Genomic DNA, 25069 nt, shown 5'->3' with positions numbered 1-25069 from the left:
TCACTAGGCCAGTTGGAAGCTAGTGAGCGATTTGTCCTGATTGTTGAAAGTCGATGCTTTAAGAACAGGGATATATCATGCTCTATCACTGGTTCAGGAATCTCATGGAGTGCGAGATCTCTATGCTCACGGCTTGTCATCTTTGAAAATCCTAGGCGAATGGGTAGATCGGGTCTACTCGTCAAAAAAATTCGTAAGCGGACAGCGTTGGCGTTCTGCAACTGTGGTAGTAATTGGAGAATAATCCGTACTTCCTCATCCTGTTCACACTCGTCTAGTGCGTCAATCACTATCACCACAGTGCGGATCTGAACATCCGAAGACGATTCCAAGCCTAATAGTGGCTGAAGAAGTAGATTCACGAACTGCTTCTTTAATGACTTGCCTGTAATGTCAGGCTCCTCGTAAATTGCATCCCGGATGTCTGGAATCAGCTGAGGAATTTGAACCACTAGTTGTCTTGTGATTGTCGAAAAGAATTTCAAGCCGTTTTTGCGGTCACTCTCTCCCCGTTTAAAGAAGAAAGTGGCTCCTAGTAGCTTTGCCTCTCGCAAGGATCTCGCCACTGTGCGGCAGATAGTTGATTTTCCTGTCCCAGCCATGCCGTTTAGCCAGAATATGCACTTCCCCTCTGGTGAGCTCGCCCATTCCAAAGTCTGGCGAAGCAGTTCAGTTCGAGTGCCTGGAAGGCATTCATCTTCATGTTGATCCATGTACGAGTCAAACTCGGCCCCACGCGCGATCGATAGTTTGTCAAGATAATCAATATTTAAATTAGCAAGGTCTACCCACGTTAGATACCGGTAACTCACCTACGGGAAGCTCGAACCGAGCAGTGATGGACCCATGGTTTGTTCCCACCTGCAATCCCGAATTCATTCCCCCAAATGAAGTCTCAGATGCCATCGTGAAAGTACAGGAATTTCATGACTCAGGAGGCTGAGGAATGTGGCGGCTGAATGAATCTGGGGGAGGGGTTACTTCCGCTGCTTATGTTTGAACAGTTTGCATTTACGTGGAAATTTCTAGCTAGTCTCACATACAAGAATTAGCCAAGTAAACCAGCTTCGTAATAATATGTATGGATGTACAGGAACATTGATATTCCGTACTGCACCGCAATACAGACTAGTAGGCCTTGGCATTTAGTGAATGGGAAACAATATAAGAGTGCGGGTGGTGTCACCGATTCTCGGAAGCACTATAAGGCCGCTCATAACTTAGAGGAGCACATACTGGGTTATTTGAACATGAGGTGTCCAGTAAGCTTTCAAGAAATAGTGATTACAATGCTAGCTGTACCATGAGGCTATGGAGGACAGGATTTCTAGACAAAGAGGATTACCGACCAAAGTGCTTGAGCTCCAAGTACCTTGCCGGTATATAAGTCACAGCGGTCACCACGAAGGTGAATTCATTCGCCACATCACCGCCGTAGTCCCCGATCAGCTTTGCAAGGGGACCAACATACCAAGTCTCATCCATACCCACAACCCAGGCGATAACACCAAGGGAAAATGCCACCGCTGCGCCAATACCCAACGGTAGTCTTGCCGGATCATTCCACCCTTCCAAATCATAATTGTCAAAGTTGCCCTTGCGGAAAATATAGTGTTCCTCGAACAGAATCACGGCGTAGCTTGTGCACCAGTATCCCAGTATGCTCAAGAAATCTATGAGATATGTGTTGAGCTTTTGGCGCCCGCCAATCGCCAGGGCAAGAATACAGGCGAAGCAGACAATGGTCCAGATGAACCGAGGAACACGCGCAAAGGGCCGGGAGAGTTGCTGGAAAGAGATGGCGGCACTGTAGATGCTGATGACATTGACGTTGATTCCGGACAGGACGAGGAGAGTGAGAAGGAATTTGGCAAATCCGCGAGGATACAGCATGTCCTGAATGAGATAGCCCAGTCCTTCATTCTCGTACGCGTCGGCCCACTCGGGCTTATTGTTGAGAGCGGAGGCGACCATGCAGCCGGCCACCATGCCGATCGATGTGGGGATTGCAATACCGAAAGTCGTCATGAAGAAAACCTTGACACGACTCACGTTGGCAGGGTAGTGGACATAATAATCGCTGGCCATTGTGCACCATGAAGCGCTGGATCCATAGACAATTGCGATCAGGCTGAGAACGGCTCCCGAGAAAGTGGCGCCAGTCGCGGTAGCTGGAGTCGTATTGTCGGCATATTGGCCGGTCTCGCCGTAGATGATCAGGAAGATGACGAAGAAGATACCCCAGGCCCATCTTTCGTAAATCAAAATAGCCTTTAACCCGACAAAAGAGATGATCAGCGCCACGACAGCCAGGATGACGATGCCGAGAATCAATGAGACGCGACCGTCGGAAACCGCCGTCAACGCAAGGCCTCCCGTGATGGATGCGACGGCGGCCCAGCCCATCTGCTGGATGGCGTTCAGCAGAGCCACGAGTTTATTCGGCCACCAGCCGAAGCTGTACCGACCCACGCTGATCTGGCGCAAACCGGTAACAGCACCGAACGTGGCACAGAATCCGCTAAGCGTGGCAGCAAGAATCGAGGTAAAGATGGTAATCACAATCGACTGTTTCAGGCTCAGGCCGAACTCCCACCCAAGGAAGCCCGTCGCAAAGCAAGAAGTGCCCATGGTGCCACTCGCCCACAGTAATGCCATTGACAGCTCCTCCACCCAATGCACCTCTTTCTTATCTTCGGCACGCTTGCGTGTGATGGCCTCGGACTCTATACCGAGCTTGGTGTCCATTCTGGTCTCCATGGCGCGAAGCTTGGCGAGCATGCCAGCCTGTTGCGAGATACCGACATCGTTGGCGGCCGGAATGGAATCCAATGAGTTCTGGTCGGCCGGTGAATAGTTGGCCTCGACGTGGCCTTTTTCGGGGTCCATAGCCATGGATATTGACCGAGGCGGATACAGGGAGGGAAGTGTACAAGACAGGGCGATGGAAGGGTTCAAGGTGCCATGGGGTCCAGATTTAAACCCGGCTGTGGGGGAAGATAAGACTTATCTTTGCGAGTGTTCTAGTGCCGGCCACGCTCCAATCGAGATAGTGAAATTGGATATTTGCCTCGGCCATCAAACTCTAGGACACTAACTGTGTGTGGTGGATGTTAGCGCAGGGTGGAATTTTGTTTTTGCCTGTCTGGGCTTCACTTCCCCCATGAAATATACGCCACGCGAATCGCCCATTGGATGGCCACCGGGGTTATCAGCGGAGTCCGCCTGACGCAAAAGTTAAAATCGCGTGGGACGGGAGTCCGCGTGAGTGACATCCAAGGAATGGTATTCGTAACCTAGAAGCCAATAGCCAATAAATGGGCAACCCTCTCCGATTTGGGGTCGGAACCAAGCTTTGCCCAGAAGGCTTGCCTCGAAGAAACTCATCATCTGGACGAGTTGGCACATAACATGTCTTTCTTCAAGAAACCTGCGACCGAGACATTTTTTGCTTCTCATGACCATTACCACTACCACCTCGTAAGGGACGAAGATGCACAACCCCGTGGGTTTTGTAATTCCAACATGCTTTCTGTCGCCTCGAAAGTCGTCTTCTAATAGAGGAAGTCTTAGCCGGGTAAGCGCTGGATGAAAATGAGCACGGAGTTCTCCGTTTAATCGCAAGATAAGACTGGACAGTGTGAGGAGATAAGCGTGCACTGATTTGCTCAGGGGGCAGTTCAGACCGAGCGCGGCGTAAAAACCCTTCCCCAAATAGATTACAAGCAATCTATCCGCATTGAGTTAGGGCTCTGCCATTGTCGCATGATAGCGGCCTCGATTTCGCACGATATCTATGACCTTTCCTTGATAGTCAATAACCCTACTATGGCCAAGCATCTCACTTAAATGAAATCACCATTCATACCTCCGCCCAATAACCCAGACTTAGCTTTTACTTTAGTTGCGTTTAGCTTTCGTTTTTCGTCGTTTTTCAAAGACTGCTGTAACAACCAATGGGTTCTGCGCGGTTGTTAACGGTACAGGGTTCTCGCTGAGTCGCAACCGCAATGTTTAAGAAAGTTAGCTTTTGACGGCTCAGCTTCCTCATCGTGGGAATGTCTTGTTGATACCGTCTTTCTACCCACGTTTCTCGATATCATCTGAATAAGGTTTGGTGCCGTTCTGAAGGCGGCATAATTAAACACGGACATAACTCTAAACAAGCATAACGCTCTGTCGTCGACTCTCTACATGAAATCCTCGACCGTAATAGACCACAACCAAATATCTGCCGAAAGTACGGCTCTTGTCGCCATGATTTGCATGTTTCCGACGAGAAAGAAAGAGCTACCGTCCCTGGATAACGGCTTCAAGCAATTCTAGGTAGTCTAGTTATAGTTACCTCCTTTGCCCAGTTCGACAATTTACTTGTAGAGCTGGCCGTTGCGCGCGGCCTACTGAAGAATCTCAAATCATTTAATTTCAGTGCAACATATATTTGAAGCTATGATTCGCGACACCTTCCGTTCAGTTTCCAAGCCATCACAGAGTCATTTTCATGCCTCCGTTTGCGCAGACCAAACTTCCCGTGCACCATTGGCCATCCGGCGTTGTCAACATACCCACCACACCAGCGACTTCGCTGGTAAAGGCTGGTCTGCGGCCACCCATCTTCTCCTGGATCAAACGCGTCTGATCCTTCGTCAAGTGAGCAATCGTCTCCGGGTCCGTCAGGTCCATCTTGCTGCCGGGAGTATTATCCTGGAATCCCTGAATATCCCGCCAGAAGTCCTCGCCCGCCGCGAAATACATATCACCCACCACAGGGCCCGGGTTGACCGCGTTCACCGTGGCACGGTCTGCCAGCTCGCGCGCCCAAGTACGGGTCATCGACTCGAGCGCGGCCTTGGTCCCGCCGTACACCGACTGGCCCACGAATCCCATCTGGGACGAAACGCTGGAGATGTTGATGATGCGGCCGCTGCGATCGGTCGGGAGGAAGGGCGCGACTCCCTGTGTGAGGAGCAGCGGGGCTAGGACGTTAATTGTGTATATCCAGTTGAACTGCTCGGCGGCGATGGGACCGCGGACGGGGTCGTTCAGGTTGCAGTCGCCTGCCACACCGGCGCAGTTGATGAGAATGTCGATTTGGAGCTTGTCTGACACGCTGAAACTCTTCTGTGCGGCTTCGAGAATAAGCTTGGTGGCCTCTTCGGGCTTGCTCAGGTCGGCCTGCACGCTTTCGCAGCGGATGCCATGGGTGGAGGCGAGCGAGGTGCAGAGCTCCTCTGTGTTGGCGCGCGAAGACGCAGATGTGAAGTTCAGCAGGAGATGGCAGCCCTTGGCGGCGAGGTTGCGGGCAATGGCTTCGCCGATTCCTAGGGGGGATGTGAGCGGACTTTCTTATTTTCTTATCGCAACGCGGGGAGGCTTCGGGGCTTCTTACCCCGCGACCCGCCCGTGACGATGCCGAATTTGCCCTCCAACACGCGGTTAGTGTTTGTCATTTTTAAATGTGAGTCTCGGGGTGAAATCTGAAGAAGAAAATAGAAAGGGAAATGGCAAGCCTTCAGGCCCAACTATGCTACTTTGTACTCCCAGCAGTAAATTAGCCGATAGGGGACTTCGGCCCTTTCCTGAGAGCTTCGCTGTTTCCCCACCTCTCCACTCGCGGATCAAATTTGCCCGTTGCGGCGCAAATGGGGAAGGCCGGTTAATTTCCCCGTCAGCTGGAGACGGGTTATCCTTCCTGGTCTGTCCACAGTCCCTGAAGTGTCCCAGTGATGTCCCTGAGGGGCTCCCCACGGCCCACCGGTCCCGCTTTACTCCAGTCGGACTTTCAACCGCTTAAATTCCTCCGCATTCTCCTTGATCGCAACCTCCACCGGCAGTCGCTCCATGCTGCTGGCCCCGAAGAATCCATGAATCCCCTTTGTTCGCGACAGTACATACTCTGCGTCTGCTGGACGTGCAATTGGCCCGCCGTGGCAGAGCACAAGAATCTCGGGGTTTTCCTTGGCTGCCGCATCGCGGATCGCCTGCACGAACCCGACACAGTCTTCCAAGGACCGACCGGTCTGCGCTCCGATCAGCCCAGACGTGGTCAAGCCTGCATGGGCAACGACTACATCCGCCCCGACCCTGGCCATCTTTGTTGCGTCCTCCGGATTGAAGACGTAAGGGGTGGTCACCAGCCCCTGCTTGTGGGCGACCTCGATCATCTCAACTTCGCGGTCGTACCCCATCCCAGTCTCCTCCAGATTCGCGCGGAACTGGCCGTCGATCAACCCAACAGTCGGGAAGTTCTGCACGCCGACAAACCCGAGCCGTTTCAGCTCCTCGAGAAAGGAGGGCATGGACCGGAAGGGGTCGGTACCACAAACACCGGCAAGGACGGGGGTATTCTGTACGATGGGGAGGACCTCGCTGGCCTGGGCGGGAAGTTAGCGACCGAGACCGTCCTAGTGACCACAGTAGACTGCGTAGAGAGAACGCACCATCTCGACAACCACCTGGTTGGCATCTGAGTAGGGCATCAGTCCAGCCAGAGACCCTCGGCCCGCCATGCGGAACCGACCCGAATTGTAGACCAGAATGAGATCGCAGCCACCAGCCTCGACAGCCTTGGCAGAGAGACCAATCCCTGCCCAGTATCTCAGTATGGAAAGCGCAGTCACATCCGATCCCCAAAGCAAGACTCACCGGCACCGGCACCGACAATGATCGAGCCATCAGCGACCGTCTTGCGAAGTCTCGCCAGAACTTCCTCGCGGGTAGTTGGGCGGGGCATGGTCACGAAGGCTGACGCCGCAATGGCACGGCAAACTATGACGATAAGCTCGCAAGGATGCGATGGTCACAAGAGTCAGTTCGAGGGGTGTCGGTGCGACAGGATCCTTTTTTTTGTGTGGTTGGGAATCTCCCGTCGCATCTGGAGGCATGTTGTACCTGTGCCTCGTACCCCTCACTGCCCCACGAATTACCTCATTGCGTCTGCCCCCTGCCAGCTATTCTCTCCAGCTAGAATCCCCTGCCGGAAGCATCAGCCGGAAAAATCTCTCATGAGCTTTGTGTAAGATCCAACTTGGCCCAAAACCAACGACACGTCGGTCGGGTTCAGCCCACATCCCTGTTAAGCTCATGGACGGGAAATATATGTTGTTGCAGGACTTTCCTTGGTAGTGTCGGGAACACAATGGTGTTTATCAAACCAACCTCGGTAACACAAATGCCACATTTATCAAGTCATGCGGCACTCTGTCAAAAGCCACTTATTTGAGACGGCCAGTTGATGTACAGTTGAGCCACTTGCCAGGGGGTCTTAAGTATTGGACTCGTATCCCTAGATATGCGCCAGCGTAAGACGTGATGAAACCGCAGTGAAATGTGAGTGACGTGATTTCGCATTCATAAACGGAGCTACGGAGTGCATGGTACTGGTGTAAAGACAAGTTACCAGAGATGATACTGTAGCGACACTGGTTACAAGTAAGTGATCGGATCTTGCTTTAATTGAGGTATGAGTAGGACGCGGTATATTCGTTGAGGGGCATGGACCTCTCCGTGGTGCTGTTGACTAGTAAGCCTTTGGTGAAGCAAACACATGCTTCTGGCTCTAGATCTTATTTCCAATGCACTAACGCCAAGGAAAAGGTCGACTAGCCTTAGAATCAAACCATTTGACAGACCTAAGTTTCTGTTGTGCTTGATATGTTCTCTTCGTCACATGGCGGTCGAGGATCCTATTCTTCTCAATCTTTCAATCTAGGAGTATATCTCCTACGAACGCTGTCCCTGGCCTTTTCCCCGCCCCAAAACGGCTGTCAATGCCCCATCATGTCTATAATAAGGTATCACTAGTTCGAATCTGTTAGTCACTGAACCTCTATCCTTTGGGCTAAAGGGTGACCATGGTGGGGGAGGGGATGGACTAGATTACACCCCTAGTGCCAGAGGAGAGTTAGGGGGTTTATAGAGCACAATTCTTATTCATAAACCTCCCTTATCTATTAACGTGATGGCACAAGTTAGCTTTGGTTTTACCGAGTGTCTTCCCTTTAGATTGTCCGCGCGAAGGAAAACGTATAGTACAGCACTTGACACACGCGTCTACATCGCAAAGAACAAGCACATCATCATCGACAAAGGGGAAGGGTAAAGAACAAGTAACGGGTATCCCGAAACGAAACTTACCGGCAGACAAGTCATGCAACGCAGGCTCATCCTGCTCCGAGACAGAGTTTTCGGCGGACTCGGTGGCCGGTGCCGCTAACGACGCACCCGTAGTGGCAGCGTGGAGAGCACCGTGACCGCGCCCACAGCCACGGTCACCACGGTCACCACCACGAGCACCCCGGCCAGCAGCACCGCCACGAAGACCACTACGAAGGCTCGGGCCGGCAGGAACACCACCACCACCACCACTGCGGACAGAACGTCAACTGCTCCCAGCACGATCTGGAAAATCACGCTACCCATACTATATCTGTTAGATATCGCTCTCCTAGCTGTCATATCGTGACGAAATCTTCGGATGTATGGATCATAGCAAATAGAGGTGGCTCAAGCTGGCGGGCTTGGCGCACGGCTCCTGGCTTGCCAGGGCCGCCTGGGTGTCCGCCTCCTATTATCTCTTTTAGTCATACTCGACAAGAGATCGAATCGGTCATCTGGGATTTGGGAGCCAAGAGAACGGAATAGCTAGGCAAACGACAAAAAGGATAGAGGCGACGTACCTTCCTCTCAGCACGGCGCCTATCTTTGCGCCGCTTGATCTGGCGTTGGGTGAGCTCGCCAGGACGCTTGGGCGGGCCCCCAGAAAGGTCGGCAGGAGGATTATCATCGGCCATCCTGAGGTAACATAAGTCAGTCCCCATGTTAAATGATATAGGATAGGTCTCGAACTTACTGGTGTAATGATGGCAATGGAGGTGGGAAGAGGGTGGGGATAGATGAGGATGGAGGATAAAGGGTGGATGACGATGGATGACGATGAAGGGTGAATGAGGATGAAGGGTGGATGAGGGTGGACAACGATGGAGGGTGGATGAGGATGGATGAAGTGGAGGGTGGATGAGGATGGATGAAGTGGATTAGAAGTGAGGGACACCGAGTTGAACGGGTGATTATGCTCATGTGCTTCACCCTGGACTCTGAACGCCTTCCTTACTCGGCCTGGTCTCTAGATGCCTAAGCCTATGATAGCCCCGGACCACATGAGCCTTCCAGATTGGGCTTAGTAGTTACATTCCTCTTTCAAAACTTCATCTTTCCAAACTTGAAGACCTTCTTCCCTTTCCCTAGATACATGCTTCATCACTTTCTATTCATCATGGCTACCACCACAAAATTCGATGATAAGCATATCTTCTCGGAATTTGAGGATGCAGAGCGCCTCGGGCTTATCAAGGAGATCGTTCGCCAGGATCCCCTACTAGCCAATATACCTCGATGCTCTTTTTTTCCCCTGTGGTTCTCAAATATATCGATGCTTCGGGAGCTTGTCGCGGGCGGTCAAACTGACACCGGCTTCCGCCTGCGCTGGAATCTGCTCGGGTGGACTTCCTTTACGGACGTGCCAGGAATCTGTAAGTGCTAAATATTGAACGAAAGGATAGAACTAACTAATTCTGTTCATATTAGTGGCTGGCAGTAAACAGCTCCCTGAAGATGAGCAGGGCGGGAGACGGGAAGCATCCCAGAGCCCTCAGGGGCGTTCCGACCTAAATCCTGCGCGTAATAGCCAGGTAAAGGATAAGGTGGAGTGAACCGGAAGAATAATATGATATAATACTAATCTACCTAATTTTCTAGGTCCTGGACCGCGATGGCAACAAGTGTGTGTTGACAAAGCACGGCCGGACCACCCTCCAAATCGCTCATATTGTGCTTTACAAAGTGCATACAAGCCAGCAAGAGGGATTCTGGAGATGGATGGAACCATTCTGGGGTGTAGATGAGGTTAGGAGATGGAAAACGCAGATCCTGGGTGCTGGGGAGACGTTCGATACCGAGAAGGTGCAGAATATGATGGCGCTTGCCTGTCATGTCGACATATACTGGGATCAGCCTATATGCGCTTTCCGCCCTATCCGGGTTAACGGGGATAATACCAGAATGGACATTGCTTTCCACTGGTTGCCTCTCCCTGACAAAAAAACCCGCCGAATCGACAAGGTGCCGATTGATGAGCACCCTTACCCCGGCATGTATGAGCGCACGGGGTTTACTGATAGCCCAGGGGAAAACATTTCTGTCTTCGATATGAAGACCAGAGTCGTCATTCCCTCCGGGCATATATTCACAATCACAACGGACGATCCAGTTCAGAAACCGTTGCCATCTTTCCAATTGCTGGAACTGCAATGGATTCTGACTCGTATCGCCGCAATGCAGGGGGCAGGTGGGGACGAAGATAGTGACATGGACTATGATGGAGATTCTGTTGCTAATTATAATGATGATGATGGTCTTTCTATTATAGTCTAGTATAGCTTCCACACTGTTTTGGGCGCTATGAAGGCTTCTGAGATGAATAGATATAGGTGCTATATTCTTGCTTAGGAGACCTTGGAAAATTCGCGAAAACTGTACTATACGCCATCTAGTGCGTAGACTTTGCATAGCCATACATAGGTATCCTAGGATTGGAACAACTATAAAGATAAGTAATATATATATCTAAGAGCGTAGATAGTGACATACTAAGTCCAATTATCAGGTTAAGATAGCCATCAGCGAAGACTATCAAAATCTCCAAGATAATATATATTTGAAAAGAACGGGGTTCTGCGAGGATCTAGATAAGGTAAAACTTTCGTATCCAATTATAGCGTGCTATGATCGTGATTCCACTACGTAGGGTATTATACTAGGTATCTTTCGAGAAAAGCGGAATTCGACTATTAGTAGGTATACTATCCAGAAACACAAAGGCTTATATATTAGGCCTGATTAAGTGTTCGAGGGCTTTTGAGGCTTCGTAGGACTTACTAGGTACAACTCTTGAGCAAGGACACCTATGAGGCACTTTCAGCACTTCAAGGAGCTACTAAGTAGTCTAATCCATATATAACTTGAGAGTATACCAGATTGAGCCTCAGGAGCTTTGCCATGAGTACGCATTTTCACTACATGGTAGACAGCTCGCGATATCAAACATGGAGCGTGCACATGTCTGGAGTATCAAGGAAGTAACTCATTCATGGGCTTGAGGGGTGAAAACGTCCAGAGATTCCCTTTCCCTTCGCCCCGACGGGTCGATCTGGCAACGCCGGGGATTGACCGTGGAACTATATTGCGGAACCCATTGAAAAGAACGCGGCTAAATAGAGTCATAGTTCTGGCGATGTAAGCAATAAGATGCCAATGGCAGTCTCTGGAGACGGTTGCTTTCTGGCAGTAAGTGGGTAGTATACGAATCACGGCATACATCCTCATGACCTTCCAACCGGCAAATAAGGTCGCTACTTTGACGACCAAAAATAACCAACATGTTCTTTGGTAGGCAAGTATTGGTATAACATGAGGGGGCGAGCCCTGGATTCTATGGGAAAATCGATTAAGAGACCTTTTCTCATGTGGACTTTTATTATCAGAACGTGGGCTTCTTGGCCTTCTCGCTAGATAGCGAGATTCTTTCCCGCTGTGTTGAACTACCCTCAAAGCTGCATCTCTCTGGGTATTCATACCGGAGAACATATCTCTTAAATGGGTGCCAACTGGATCTCCGGGGGATCCTTGAATTGGAGTTCTCCCTTGATCGGTATTGTTGTCGACTTTTGGAATGAACAATACGAACAGGTGGAAAGTTCACGGACAATAAGGAAAAGAGACCGCTAGTGACGGTGACTACAGCTCACATCTTTATTCGTGTTGAATATGCACTCGGAAGACCCACAGCCAAATATCGCGTTTCGTCTGCTGCTTTTCTGGTAGGATGATGTTCCGTTAATAAGGTACTGTGGTCTGCTGTACCTTGAGCCATACGATCCTAGGCCACAGAGGTTAGACCGTTTCCAGGAGAGAAAACACCGTAGCCTCCGTATTATAAGGGTTGCATGGCTCTAGTATACGGTGAGTTGGACTTTGTGGCACAGGAGGGACCTGTCGCAGTCGAGTCCATTTGATAGAGCGAGAGGGAAAGAGTGAGTGCTCGCCGATAGATCTGATTTGGAAGGTCCTCATGAAGTGTAAGCCTTTTTGATCAAGAGCATGACCTCTGACATTGACTGTCTTACCACGCGCACGGAAGGTCAAAAGATATGGCAGTTGAACCAGTCTGTCGAGCCTTCAGAACCACAAAGCTCAAGGAGCCGTTGCTTAGAAAAAGATACCCGAAAGTGGGTTCAACGTAGCATGAAGTCTTGCACTCTGTACAATCCAGATGTCACCAGACGAATAATCGTATCAGATAATCGCAACCACATTCACACGCTCCGGCTGCAGGAACAGTCCCTCCCCTCACACCCAGGCACACCCGGCCCCGGGTCGACGGCAAGCTCCACGTAAGAAGTTCGTCGGCACCCTCATATCAATCCACTAAAAATGCAGGGGCCAACCTATCAAGCCCCAGGGCAATTTCCCACAGCTTGGCGCCCAAAGGGCATGCCCATACATCGCGTGGAGTCTGGAGAGCCCACCCCCCAACATGACGTTTCCGCTTACGCAGCCCTCGTGCGCGCTCGATACGCGAGCCTCCATACAGCTGGCTTGGATCCGTTCGCCTCGTATGCGCGTTCTGTAAAGGTTCTGTAACAGTGAAGCTTCGAAAGTCTCCTTACGGAGCATATACATCGTTCTGGCCATTGTAAATCCAGACTGACTCAGCCACATCCACCAAGGGATCGTCATAGTGGTTTTGGATTCATGGCTGGTGAGGTACGAACACTGCCTCGTCACCACCTTCTTTCGGTACTGCCCTGCCACACTTGCTTCCCTCTTCCCGCACGCCCCCCCCCCTCTCCCACTTCCCACCACTTGAGCTTTTCTTCGGTCGGACCCTATATGGGCGGGTGAACAGGGATGGCCAGGGTGGATACTTGGCGCAGGCTGATAACAATGATGGGTGGGGGCTCCTAGAAGCTAGTCGTACCCTTTGCTGGAGAAAAGCAGGGCTTGATCTCGATTCTAGTGCATACAGCATACAACGGGTGTGACGCCCACCCCGATACAGAACGGGGTCTACTAATGAAACAGAAGATGCTGAGCCAGTAGACGCTTTACACCCTCTACCCTTTGTCACTTCGGCCCCTGCAGATTCCCACTTGATATGACTCCATGACCGGGGCTGAAGCACAGCCTGCAGAAACGCCTATCAATCAAAGGCACAGTAGCATCGTCGTACATGAATGTTACTTTATGTTCTAAGAAACAAGCCTGTCGATCCATCATCTCAGCGAGAATCAGGGCACGTATTGCATATGTCAGTGACAAGCGCGGAGCCACTAGCCATAGTACAGTACGCAATGCACCGAACCCGATACGGAGAGACCGGACATTATGTATTTCCCGATAATGTACGAACTACTCCAGGGGTGAAGGGTGAAGGGTGACGGGTGCAGTACGGAGCAGGTGTACTTGGTACGGTAGGCTGCATCGGCATAAGCATATGCCGAGCTACGTAAGCCAGCGAAAGCACTGACTCGGAGTGCCAGAAATAGCCCGATCGCGGATGAGATGGTACGCGCCACAGTGAGATCGGGGCTGGGTGGTGAGGTGTTCGGTGAGAAGCTTGCATACGCAGTCCTTTTGGGCGGTGCCCACTAGCAGGCGAGCCTGGCCCCCAGCCCTCATTTCGTACACGACTCTAGCTATGATCGCCCGTACTCCGCAATCCGTAAAGAAATAACAAAATGACCGGTAAGTCCGCTAACGGATCGCTGATGGGGTGGTAGTCCCAGTGCCGAGACGCCAAGACAGACCTGCAATACAGTAGTCCCCCGGCGTGGTCTTCGGAGATGCCAGGCAGCACTGAAGAGAGACTGGGCTGTGGCTGTGTAGTGAGCACTGCAAGACTGTGCATAAAACCGGGAAACGTTCGTGGGTGTCTCGAGACAAAGAAATAGTGATAGATGAGAGGTCGAGCAGACGCCCAATCGTGCCATCTTCGCTCTCGGCGACCCTATCTCCGACCCCCGATCATAGCAGTAGGATCGAATCAAAAGCGCGGAGCTACGGAGTCCAAAATCCCACCATCATTGGGCCCGACGAGTGATCGTCAAACAGCTAGTAGTCCCTGAATCCAGAAATAAACCCGGACGGAAAACCCGAGAGCAAGCCAAGGACGGCCATTGACCAAAGCCACTCCGATCTTGCCAGATGGAGTCAATAGTCGCCGAAAGGCCGCGTGGCGAGTGCCACGCTCGCAGCAGCCGTAACTTAGTGGGCTCCACCGCGCTAGGCTGCATCAAGGTCTAGAGGGCGGCGGGACTGGGCAGTTGACGCGGAGAGGGGACTGGCCGCGAGTCCCTGCATTTCCAGAGTAAGCTGGCGATGAAAAAAGACGAGCTAGTTGACTCTCCATACCCACTATACCGGAATACCCAGTTCAAAATCACCTAGTAATACTCAGTCAGTGCGCCGGAGATACCTAGTGATAGGCCAGTAACTAGCTATCTCAGAGTGGAGGCATGTGGAAGGGCGGAAAAAGATAGAGCCCCAAAAAAGGGAAGAAACAAAAAAGGGTCCCCCTAAGGCTGCGAAGGAAGCAGACTAAAACGGAGACTAAATGAACCAAGGGCCCTGGCAAGGTCAAACATGTGGCATAATCTCCCAAAGCCGGGGCGGGAGTACGAATCAGGGGCCGCCGAGCAGCCGTAGCAGGCCGAGTTAGGCTAAGCCCGGGAAGCATGATCGCTGGATCGGGCGCGGCTAGTGCCAGCTCGTCCGAGCTCATCCTAGCGACAGTGTGGATATACGTAGACTGTATACGTATGCCCCGTCCAGCGTCGGTCGCGAGCAAATCACCACTCGGCTGGCCACACCCCAAAAACGGTCGGCGTCTTGGAGAGGGTCATGCACGAACCACCATATTCCCGGTCAGGGTCGAGATCGGGATCGCCTAAGCTCTTGGCTGATCGACAGACACACAATGTGTGGCTGGCTTATGATCATCGTGCGCATTTTGTGGTCAGCACGGGAAGATTGCGCGGGAAGATTGGAAGAGCAAACACAGACGAAGAAGGGGGAGGAAGGGGGGGGGGGGGGGGGGAAGAGGGTCCATAGCGTTGATTTGGGGCCTAAGCTGGAACACGATAGAATACGCAGGGTGAGCGGTAGGCATAGTTTGAGTTGCGGGGTGGGCGCTGCAGCCCTGTAGTTTCAACTCTCGGTAGTTCCATTGATGAGAGCAGGCCGAACAAGGACAATATGAAAGCTATCGCTCATACGTTGCCATCTTACGTACGCCGGGCGGAGAGTCCCCGCGCGAATACTGCAGTTCTCGGGGCGGGGCGCCACTGGACGCGTACGAGTACGAAGCTCGCACGCACCAAACTGGCCGTCCTTGAGCCCTAACAGTGTTTTGGTGTTGGGTGGTGATGAATGCTGTGTACGCCAACAGGGCGGCTTATCAGCTCGTAGTAGTAAGGGCTCACTGGTGAGGTCAGTGTGTGTGGTATCGGGTGTAACCATGCGTTACTTTCACTTGACTTTAATCTAGTTGTATTTGATGTCCTTCTCGACTGTTGATTCGCCTCGGATTTTAAAGTTGCGTCCACGCTGTATGACTGGAAACTCGGTACTGAGTGCTGTTTTGAGCCGATGCGGTGTAGATCGAGGCGCAAGGACGCCACGTTTTGTTATCAGGAAGCGTATTTAGAGTTCCCTGGCAGAACAGGACGCGTACGAAACGAAATTAAGGGTTGAGGGGAAAGGTCCAGGGGACGAGGAGCCGATGGCAGAGGATAATTGATTAAAATTGATTAAAACTTGTCATCTTTAAAATTACGACCTTTTTTGTTTTGGCTTTTTGGCTTTCGGTACTGATTTGCAGTATCGTTCGCCCTACGGCGATCTGGTCAAGGCCCTGCAGTAATACCAGAACAAGAATAACATCGTTCCGCGGTATACCACCGATTACTCCCCAGAGAAGACGACGGTACCCCCTGGGCTTGCGGTCCGAGGTATTGCGCTCGAAGGTATATTCATACTGTATCTTGCCCCTCAGACCGGAGTACAGACGGTTCATCGCGACCGGTCAGTGTCTACGCCTTGCAGCAGCGCCTTTTCTTCAAGAACTCCCCACCGCCTGAAGCTCGGAGCCGGACGTTAGTTCCCAAACGGGCGTAGTGACCACCGCAACATCATCACTTACGTATGTCCCCGGACTTCCGCGGCTCGCGCCCGCGACTCCCAGATCGACTTGTTCGATGGACAGGCCATTTTGTCGTAGCTGTCGCGACTCCCTCTGCAACGCCAATACCGTTTAGGTATCCGGGTGGACTGGACGTGTGGGCTAAAAGATACTCCGCCCGAGCGGGTTTCCCACGCACGGAGTCCCTGCTCCGAGTACTATCAGTTTCCAGGGTCCATGGAGTGGGTCAAAAACAAGTATTTTTCGAATTTTTCTTTTAACATTTATGTTTGTCCGTAGTTCTCCCGATGTGCTTGGGTAGTCTGAATTAAGATTTTTTCGTTTTCGTCACTGGCATCTCGACGCTGAGTGGAGTCCAGGTTCGCTTGGCCGAAGCCCTAGTCGCATTGGTAATTCACACGGACTCGGACAGTCCCTGTGGAAGGTCGATAGAAACCGACCAGTACATCAGGCGGTACACTGTTCAATCAACGCATGGCAACCGCTTGAGCCACAAGCCCCAAGCCAGGAATCAAAGGCATAGAACACCGGGACAACTCGTCCAATGCTCGATAGCATAAATTACGATACAGGCCCGGGAACGCGCCAGAGGAGATCCGGCTGACGACTCCGTCCCCGCCAGGGTCAAGATGGGGCGGGCCGGAAGAAACGGAGCCCAGCCAACGGGTCTGCACAGAAACCGCCGTAGTTCCAGGGGCGGGTAGGGGTCCTGGCCGCGTCTCATTGGGATGATTGGGACGCGAGCTCCCCACGAGTGGGCACGACTGATGGCCTGCGTGCGTGGTGACTGGCTGAAAGGTTCATTCAAATTATTTCTGCATTATTAGCTGATTTCCTGGTTATTCTCTGCATCCTGCGGGGACTGCGTATGCTTCTGTATGTCGGTTTCTAGGGGCAATCCGTCTTAGCGGTATCGTCGGTTTCTTCGTATTTCGACGTCTGCCTGGTGAATCTGCTTCCGCTTTCTGGAGCTGTCCGGCTCCACTCCAGCTCGTACGAGAGGGTCGGTATCGAATGTAAATACCCTACGAGCTTCTGGGGCGTCTCGCCAGACAGACCCTGGAAGCTTGGCTTCGCATATTTAGTATGTATTAGTTCCTCAGATTGGCTCGGCTTGGAAACTCGTCATCCTTTTCTCTCTTCTCCTCGACTTGGTGCTCCTGTATTCTCTTATCCTTTGGGATCTCTTAGATTCGTTTGAATCTCTCACCTTCATCCTTGGGTCATCCTCTCTTCACCTGAGTCTTGCAACTGGTCTTCGGACTGACATCAACTGGACTACCTCCCCTCCCCCACCTCGCTAGCGATCTACCCTGTTCGCATCTCTTATCGTATCTCTCCCAACATCCGTGTTCCCGGAGAAATTGTCGCAGACAGCACGCTTGGTCGTGAAATCCCTCTTTCTCAGCAGGGATAACCAATCGCAGGAATTTGGACTTGTTCTCCGGAGAACCAGGTTCCTAGTGTGCTTGTGGTTTGACGGTGTTGGATCTTGACACCCTTGCCCTTCACTGCCCTCCCCCCCTCCCACCACCCCCTGGAAAACCCCCAGGCCAGTTTGCAACTGCCGTTGAGGATTGTGCTTCCCACGGCAAATTGTGGGAGTCGCAGAAGCACCAGAACCTCAAAAAAGAGCTTGTGAAGGGTTGTGAGAGGGCCGACGGCGCGGGCAGAACCGTCCAGTCTCAACCTTTCAACATCGCTCCGATAGGCGTGCCGATTCCCATCGACACCGAGAGTCTTCATACTCCCCCTGCGCCTCCGTTGGCTGCCTCCCCGCTCCTCGTAGAGACACAGGGCACGAGTTCGAGTCAGCGGGCTTCTGGCAGGTCTGCAGGCAAGTGCCGACTTAAGGTCTAATGTTGTCGACGTGTTACACCACGCAGAGGACAAACATCTTTCGAGAATCGCTGGTGCGTTTGCTGTACACTCCTAGAGGTGGACGGGGAACGGGCGAGAGCCTTGCTGCTCTTTCTCTTCCCCGTCTGCCAATTCCAAGCCCTTATCCCCCCCCCCCCTTCACCCCGGAAGCATGATTCCGCGGATCATGTCGAGCACATTGACCCAGCCAAGTTGCAAGCTGTCCAGGCTGACCTGTGAATGCACCCTTCAGTATAGCTTCCCAGCTCCGGTAACCGCACACCGGGCGGCTGAGGAAATGTCGGGCTGCAAGACGAGCATTGTATCGATTCTAAACAATGATGATCACCCGTCGTTTGCAGTCCGGTCCAATCCGAGACCCTCTCGAAACAACACTTTGCCCTCGCTTTATCCCCATCAGCAGCAGTCAGAGCAGCCCCCCGCGCCCGTTCGCGATCTGCAGTATGTCCGCCCGCATGCCTCGTCCGAATCGCCCCCGGCATCACCACCAGGCACCCAGCATGCCGCCGACCCAGTAACGGAAGCCATGCTGCCCACCTCGCCTGGCTCGTCAAATGGCTCGGTCTATGACTATTTCACCAGTCAAGCTTCTTCTTCGGCTTACCACCCGTACGCCCGGCAGGACCTGCGACGGGACCCGTTTCGCTATCCATCTCGCGGGCCAGCAGCACCGCGAACACCACCTGAGATCCACGCCAGCACGACACCAGATGCGAAGCCCATTCACTCACAGTCCGGAAACGGTCGGGGGACCGGGCGAAAGAACAAGTATCCCTGCCCTTACGCGGCGAGCCATGGTTGCTTGGCTTCTTTCACGACATCGGGCCATGCCGCTCGCCACGGGAAGAAGCACACTGGCGAGAAAAGCGTGCACTGCCCCATCTGCAACAAGGCCTTCACCCGGAAGGACAACATGAAGCAGCACATTCGCACGCATCGTACTCAGTCTGACGACATGCGGTCGACCTCGGAGCCCGCGGCTGAGACGAGATGGGCGATGGGCCGGCCGGACTCGGGCTACGGGCCGCAGGCACATAGCCGGACGGTGAGCCAGTCAACCGATGTCGGTACAGTGATGCCGCCCCCAGTGCTGGACCGCATCTGCCCTCCTGAAAGAGGACGAGATCCTCCCCCGTATAAATAGAAGGGTCGGACAGGGAGGCCAAATGGCGTAACCCCTGAACCAGCCCTACCCTCTTCTCCCATGTTCCGCATGCGAATAACCATTTCTCTGACGACCTGGCGTGCCTCCGACCACTGCTGGGCAGTGTGCTCCTCATCTTATCTATCGTGTGGCGCTTTTTGGTCGAGGAGTTGTCGATATGCACCAAAATCCACCCATTTACGCCATCAATGCAGCATGGCCCCACCTCCGGATCCATTTCGGGATTCGACGAGAGGTCCAGGCCTGCGCATGTTCCATGAGTCGTTAATCGTCCTTGTTTGTTTTGTTATCATGGGTGTCTCCCTTTTTTTCTTCTCCTGTTGTATACTCCCGCTTTGATCATTGCATCAGCCTGTATTGTGTTATGTCCGAAAGTTTACAATTTGCGCACCCGAGAGGGAGGAGCCTTGGGCGTATGTCTGCCATGTACTTCTATATAGTACTGCGTTCTTGGCAAGGACCTCCATGAATGGAATGACCATGTGTGACCAGTTCTGGCTACACCAAGCAACATCTATGGTGCAACGAATCGTAGGTAGAGGAATCGGACGGAAATCGCGGGGCCGGCCGAGCGCTGACCCGTGGAACCAGTGTTGACGGTTTGATACTGTTGACGATTATCCCCTCCCAGCAGTCCCCTTTGGGAGGGCCCTTCGCGCTGGACCCTGCAGGGCCGAGACCAGACCAGCGGTCAAGCAATGCAGACCACACGACCGCGTCGGCCCTGGAGGCTGCCACCTTCCCTGGTGACCAATGCGGGATGACGTCGGGGGCCATGACAGGCCAACGATGGGCGGCATCATCCGAGCGCCGCTTATTCGACGCTAAAACGGCAAGACTTCTTCTCCCTGCAATGCTTGTAGGTGCGAGCATCCAGCTCTGGCGTATGTGGCCCGACGTCATTGACGATACCCAGCCATTTCAGTTCGGGGACAGGGCACACATCCACTATATTACCGACATGGGCCCTCGGGATTTTGTACTTCATCTTCGCAATGCAAGTCTCCTCCGCTACCACCTGATCTCTCAGCCACTGCCAAGTTGCTCCAGCCTCACTCGATCCCTGCCCGCCTGTCGCCCCATCTTTCGCCCAACGACGTCACGCCACCCTGCCCCGCCTCACGCTGATCATTCTCACTGCTGCCTCGAATCTTTCCTTTTCTCTCCGACACACTTCGTCCCTGTGAACGGTAGATAGCTCACACACTCGACTCTTTTACAACTCTCTGCTTTCACTCTTCACCGTCCCCCTCCACTATCTCCCATCGTCCGCGATGGCGTACTACGAGGATCGTCGCCACTATGCGCCCCGTGACCGTGGCCGCCCAGCCGGCGGTTATGCTGCAGACTACTTTGAAGATCACCCACGGGGCCTTCATGCAAGGCATGACCGAGAACTCTATCCCACTCGAGAGAGTCAGGACTCGATCGAGGAAATCCAGCGCGATTATCCCCCGGGGTCAGATTATGTCTATGAACGCGGCTATAACTCGCGGCGCTCGCGACGCCCGGTCTACGAGAACGTGCGTCGCGCATCGTCTGTTAGTGGCTACGACCCGTACTACGACAATGGTTACTATCGCTCCCGAACCCGGCGGCCCAGACAGTATGATGATGCCCGTAAGTAGTCCTCCCCATGCACTAATCTCGCGTTCCTCTGCCGTGCGCTCTCTTTGATACTAACGGATACCACAGGCTCCCGTCGCTCCAGATACTCTTCACCTTCAACGAGCCCATCTCCTTCCCGCCACCGACGCCGAAAGTCCCTCGGCGAAACTGCACTCGGCGCCCTTGGCCTTGGCGCGGCTGCTTCCAGACATTCAGACCGCTCAGCTCGCGGCCGTGGCCGATCCTCTCCCCGTCGTCGGGGTCGCTCGTACTCGTCATCGCGATCGCGCAGTCGCAGTCGCAGTCGCAGTCGCAGTCGCAGTCGCAGTCGTGACCGTCCCCGCAATCAGCGCCAACGCAGCGAGCAGCGCATCGCCCAGGCTGCGCGTGCTGCCCTGACTGCCGGTGCCGTGGAAGCGTTCAAGTCGCGCAAGGAGCCTGGTGACTGGACCGGTGCCAAAGGCAAGCGCATTCTCACCGCTGCTGTGACCGCCGCCGGTGCCGATGGCCTCGTTGATAAAGATCCCAACAAGCACTCTGGACGTCACGTAGTGGGCTCCACGCTCGCGGGCCTCGCCGCCAGCCATTTCGTGGGTGGCGGGCGTTCCTCATCCAAAGGACGCGATGGCCGTGGCCGCTCTGGCGGAGCTCTCAAAGACCTTGCCGCCACCGGCGCCCCAGCTGCCGCAGGCAAAGAAATCTACGACCGCATCTCTCGCTCGCGCTCCAGGCCTCGCGGCCGCGAAGATGACCGTGACAGCGACGATGATCGGCGCGGATCCAAGAAGCGCAGCAAGAGTGTCTCAGAGTACATCACCAAGGGCATCGCTGCCCTGGGCCTTGGAGAAGAAGCATCAGGCCGCGGTCGAGATGATCGTGGCCGAGACGATCGTTATGATCGCCACCGGGAGCGGCGTCATCACCGGGATAGGGACTCACGCTACGACTCCTATTCAGGCTCAGATGCAGACAGCGACTACCACAGCAGGGATCACAGAGGTGGCAGAGGCTCGAGAGATGTAGGTCTTTACCGTTCCGCGAACGGCAGCAAAGTACCCCCCAATGCACCCACCAGCGCAGCGCGCGGTGAGAGAGACGTGGGATCCACCACCCGAGGATCCCACTCCAGCTCTGAGAGTGATTCTGACTTAGGCGACAGTAGTGATGAAAAAAAACAACGGAGGAAGATGAAGCGAGACATGCTGCTCACGTCAGGCCTGGCCACCGTGGCCACGATACACGCCGTCCATGGCGTACACGGCGGCATCCAGAAGCGAAAGGCACGCATGCAGCAGGTGAAAGACGGCGAGATCACGGCCGAGGAGGCGCGCAAGCGCCGCATCAAGGCCAATGCCCTGGATGCGTTCAGCGTTGGGCTTGCGGCGCTGGGTATCAAGGGCGCGTATGCGGAGTGGAAGGAGGTTGATGAGAAACGCAGGGAAACAAAGCACTTCCGAGATAAATGTGCGGAGCGGGCTATGAAGCGGGAGCAACGCCGCTGTCGCAGCCAGGGCTCTGTCCCGAATAGTCGGCGCCGTTGGCCGGATGAGATTGAATACCCGCCTGACACCCACCATGGCCATAGCAATGGCTTTTCTTACCACGATGGAAATCCATATGGAGCGACGAGTGTGGCACCGGCGATCTCTTATTAGTGCTTTTGCGGCGTACTTGGTACTCTGGCCGTGGACGGTATTGACGACTAAATGAGACACGAGGATCTCTTAGGATGGGATATTTTCTTACTCTTTCTATTGAAATAACGCATTGAACTTTCCATTTCTGCCATTTTTCTATCTTTTTCTATCTCTATTTCTTGCTGCGCAGATTTTCGATGGGGTCCAATGGGGCTTGTTGGTTCTGCAGCGTTTGTTGTTCTACAGCGTTTGTTCTTCTAGAGCAATTAGCGGGGTCCGTCTCAGCGTCTTGTTCTTCCCCGACCTGAAGCCATCGCTTTCGGTGCTGATGTATTATGCAAGGCGAACTCTCATCACTCTCATCTGGTCCTGTAATTTAGCATTCTGTCTTCCGGCAGTCCTAACATTCGAGCCAAAGCACTCCCCAAGGTCCCCATATAATCCCCCCTCTGATCCTTCGGCTGCCGTGCAGTGCCGTGATCTGACTAAGCTGTCCCGCCGACCCCGCCAGACAATCCACGCAGCGTGTGAAAGGCGGTGGTGGGGCCAGAGACTTTTCCCCTCCTCAAGATCTGCCTCGCCCTCCTTTTCTTTTCTTCTTCTCTCATCCCTCCTCCCCCTTTATTTGGTTCGTCTTCTACCCCCACGATCACAATCTTGACCATTCTTCATACTGACTGCAAATTCTCCAGTTTCTTTAATCACATCTCTTCCATAATGTCTGCCCCCGCTCAGAAGTTCAAGGTCGCTGACATCGTATGTGCCCCCTCAACGACTTCTTCTGTATACGTGGCCAATGGCTGACCCTTCCCCCTTAGTCCCTGGCCGCCTTCGGTCGCCGGGAGATTGAGCTCTCCGAGATTGAGATGCCCGGTCTCATGGCCATCCGTGCCAAGTACGGTGCCGACCAGCCTCTGCAGGGTGCCCGCATCGCCGGTTGCCTGCACATGAGTACGTCTGTTCACACCGAGCTCGAATAGCTCCCATCTGACGCATCCTATAGCCATCCAGACCGCTGTCCTCATCGAGACTCTCGTTGCCCTCGGTGCCGAGGTCACCTGGACCTCCTGCAACATCTTCTCCACCCAGGACCACGCCGCCGCCGCCATTGCTGCTGCCGGTGTTCCTGTGTAAGCCCAAACCACCCCCTTTTCATACCTGGATCTACTTCGTGCTGACATTCCGTCTATTTAGCTTCGCCTGGAAGGGTGAGACCGAGGAGGAGTACCAGTGGTGCCTCGAGCAGCAGCTCTTCGCCTTCAAGGATGGCAAGAAGCTCAACCTCATCCTCGATGACGGCGGTGACCTGACCTCCCTCGTCCACGCCAAGCACCCCGAGATGCTGGATGACTGCTACGGTGTCTCCGAGGAGACCACCACCGGTGTCCACCACCTGTACAAGATGCTCAAGGACGGCAAGCTGAAGGTCCCCGCCATCAACGTCAACGACTGTGTTACCAAGTCCAAGTTCGACAACCTGTACGGCTGCCGTGAGTCCCTCATCGACGGCATCAAGCGTGCCACCGATGTCATGATCGCTGGTAAGATCGCTGTTGTCGCCGGTTACGGTGATGTCGGCAAGGGCTGCGCCCAGGCTCTGCACTCCATGGGTGCTCGCGTCATTGTCACTGAGGTCGACCCCATCAACGCCCTCCAGGCCGCCGTCCAGGGCTACGAGGTCAACACCATGGAGGAGGCTGCTTCCGTTGGTCAGATCTTCGTTACCACCACTGGCTGCCGTGACATCCTGGTTGGCCGCCACTTCGAGGCCATGCGCAACGATGCCATCGTCTGCAACATTGGTCACTTCGACATTGAGATCGACGTTGCCTGGCTCAAGGCCAACGCCCAGTCCGTGCAGAACATCAAGCCCCAGGTCGACCGCTACCTCCTGAACGGCAAGCACATCATCCTGCTCGCTGAGGGCCGTCTGGTCAACCTTGGCTGCGCTACTGGCCACTCCTCCTTCGTCATGTCCTGCTCCTTCTCCAACCAGGTCCTGGCTCAGATCGCCCTCTTCAAGGCTGAGGACGCTGTCTTCGGCCAGAAGTACATTGAGTTCGGTGCCGCCGGTAAGAAGCCCGTCGGTGTCTACGTTCTGCCCAAGCAGCTCGATGAGCAGGTCGCTCGCTGCCACTTGGACCACGTCAACGCCAAGTTGACCACTCTGACCCCCGTTCAGGCCGAGTACCTCAGCCTCGACGTTAACGGTCCCTACAAGAGCGAAATGTAAGCATCCGCCCTCCCCGCTCCCCCTTTCTCCCCCATATGGTATGATTCATTTGACTAATCCCACCACCAGCTACCGTTACTAAACCACTCACCTTCTCTCCAATTGCGTCCAATATTCCATGAGCTTTCTTGAGAAATAGACTTTCAACATGATTCGACGATGTTACGATTGGCATTTCGGGTTCTTCATCAACTTCGAACTCAAAAGTGGTTGTCCTTCAACGGCATAAAAGTGGTCTCCACACGGGGGTGTGTGGAGGGTGTGTGTCGTGTTTTTGTTTAACTGGC

The 25069-nt window shown here is 53.6% G+C and overlaps 8 protein-coding genes across 8 annotated transcripts; 4 read left to right on the top strand and 4 right to left on the bottom strand.

Annotated features, from left to right (window-relative positions):
* Positions 1-1341: 1341 nt before the first annotated feature.
* N7482_007424 (uncharacterized protein) lies at positions 1342-2895 on the bottom strand (the record flags this gene model as incomplete). The annotated part of the gene is made up of 1 exon (XM_056689549.1): positions 1342-2895. The coding sequence occupies one exon, from the start codon at positions 2893-2895 to the stop codon at positions 1342-1344; it is 1554 nt and encodes a 517-aa protein (XP_056541978.1).
* A 1590-nt stretch (positions 2896-4485) lies between these two features.
* N7482_007423 (SDR family NAD(P)-dependent oxidoreductase) lies at positions 4486-5450 on the bottom strand (the record flags this gene model as incomplete). The annotated part of the gene is made up of 2 exons (XM_056689548.1): positions 4486-5321; positions 5390-5450. 2 exons carry the CDS (start codon positions 5448-5450, stop codon positions 4486-4488), a joined length of 897 nt encoding a protein of 298 aa, XP_056541977.1.
* A 315-nt stretch (positions 5451-5765) lies between these two features.
* Positions 5766-6733, bottom strand: N7482_007422 (TIM-barrel enzyme family protein; the record flags this gene model as incomplete). The annotated part of the gene is made up of 3 exons (XM_056689547.1): positions 5766-6374; positions 6441-6586; positions 6646-6733. 3 exons carry the CDS (start codon positions 6731-6733, stop codon positions 5766-5768), a joined length of 843 nt encoding a protein of 280 aa, XP_056541976.1.
* A 1267-nt stretch (positions 6734-8000) lies between these two features.
* Positions 8001-9078, bottom strand: N7482_007421 (uncharacterized protein; the record flags this gene model as incomplete). The annotated part of the gene is made up of 5 exons (XM_056689546.1): positions 8001-8038; positions 8137-8366; positions 8529-8566; positions 8679-8793; positions 8852-9078. 5 exons carry the CDS (start codon positions 9076-9078, stop codon positions 8001-8003), a joined length of 648 nt encoding a protein of 215 aa, XP_056541975.1.
* Positions 9079-9274: 196 nt separating this feature from the next.
* N7482_007420 (uncharacterized protein) lies at positions 9275-10431 on the top strand (the record flags this gene model as incomplete). The annotated part of the gene is made up of 3 exons (XM_056689545.1): positions 9275-9530; positions 9586-9689; positions 9757-10431. The coding sequence occupies 3 exons, from the start codon at positions 9275-9277 to the stop codon at positions 10429-10431; spliced, it is 1035 nt and encodes a 344-aa protein (XP_056541974.1).
* Positions 10432-18305: 7874 nt separating this feature from the next.
* N7482_007419 (C2H2-type zinc finger protein) lies at positions 18306-19283 on the top strand (the record flags this gene model as incomplete). Its single annotated transcript, XM_056689544.1, has 1 exon — positions 18306-19283. The coding sequence occupies one exon, from the start codon at positions 18306-18308 to the stop codon at positions 19281-19283; it is 978 nt and encodes a 325-aa protein (XP_056541973.1).
* A 1295-nt stretch (positions 19284-20578) lies between these two features.
* Positions 20579-22567, top strand: N7482_007418 (uncharacterized protein; the record flags this gene model as incomplete). Its single annotated transcript, XM_056689543.1, has 2 exons — positions 20579-20924; positions 21000-22567. The coding sequence occupies 2 exons, from the start codon at positions 20579-20581 to the stop codon at positions 22565-22567; spliced, it is 1914 nt and encodes a 637-aa protein (XP_056541972.1).
* Positions 22568-23266: 699 nt separating this feature from the next.
* Positions 23267-24782, top strand: N7482_007417 (adenosylhomocysteinase; the record flags this gene model as incomplete). Its single annotated transcript, XM_056689542.1, has 4 exons — positions 23267-23305; positions 23368-23500; positions 23553-23679; positions 23744-24782. The coding sequence occupies 4 exons, from the start codon at positions 23267-23269 to the stop codon at positions 24780-24782; spliced, it is 1338 nt and encodes a 445-aa protein (XP_056541971.1).
* Between the last annotated feature and the right edge of the window lie 287 nt (positions 24783-25069).

Source organism: Penicillium canariense (assembly GCF_028826845.1).
Source record: "Penicillium canariense strain IBT 26290 chromosome Unknown utg000004l_segment0_segment0, whole genome shotgun sequence".
Lineage (NCBI taxonomy): Eukaryota > Fungi > Ascomycota > Eurotiomycetes > Eurotiales > Aspergillaceae > Penicillium > Penicillium canariense.
This window is presented reverse-complemented; position numbering and strand designations above follow the sequence as displayed.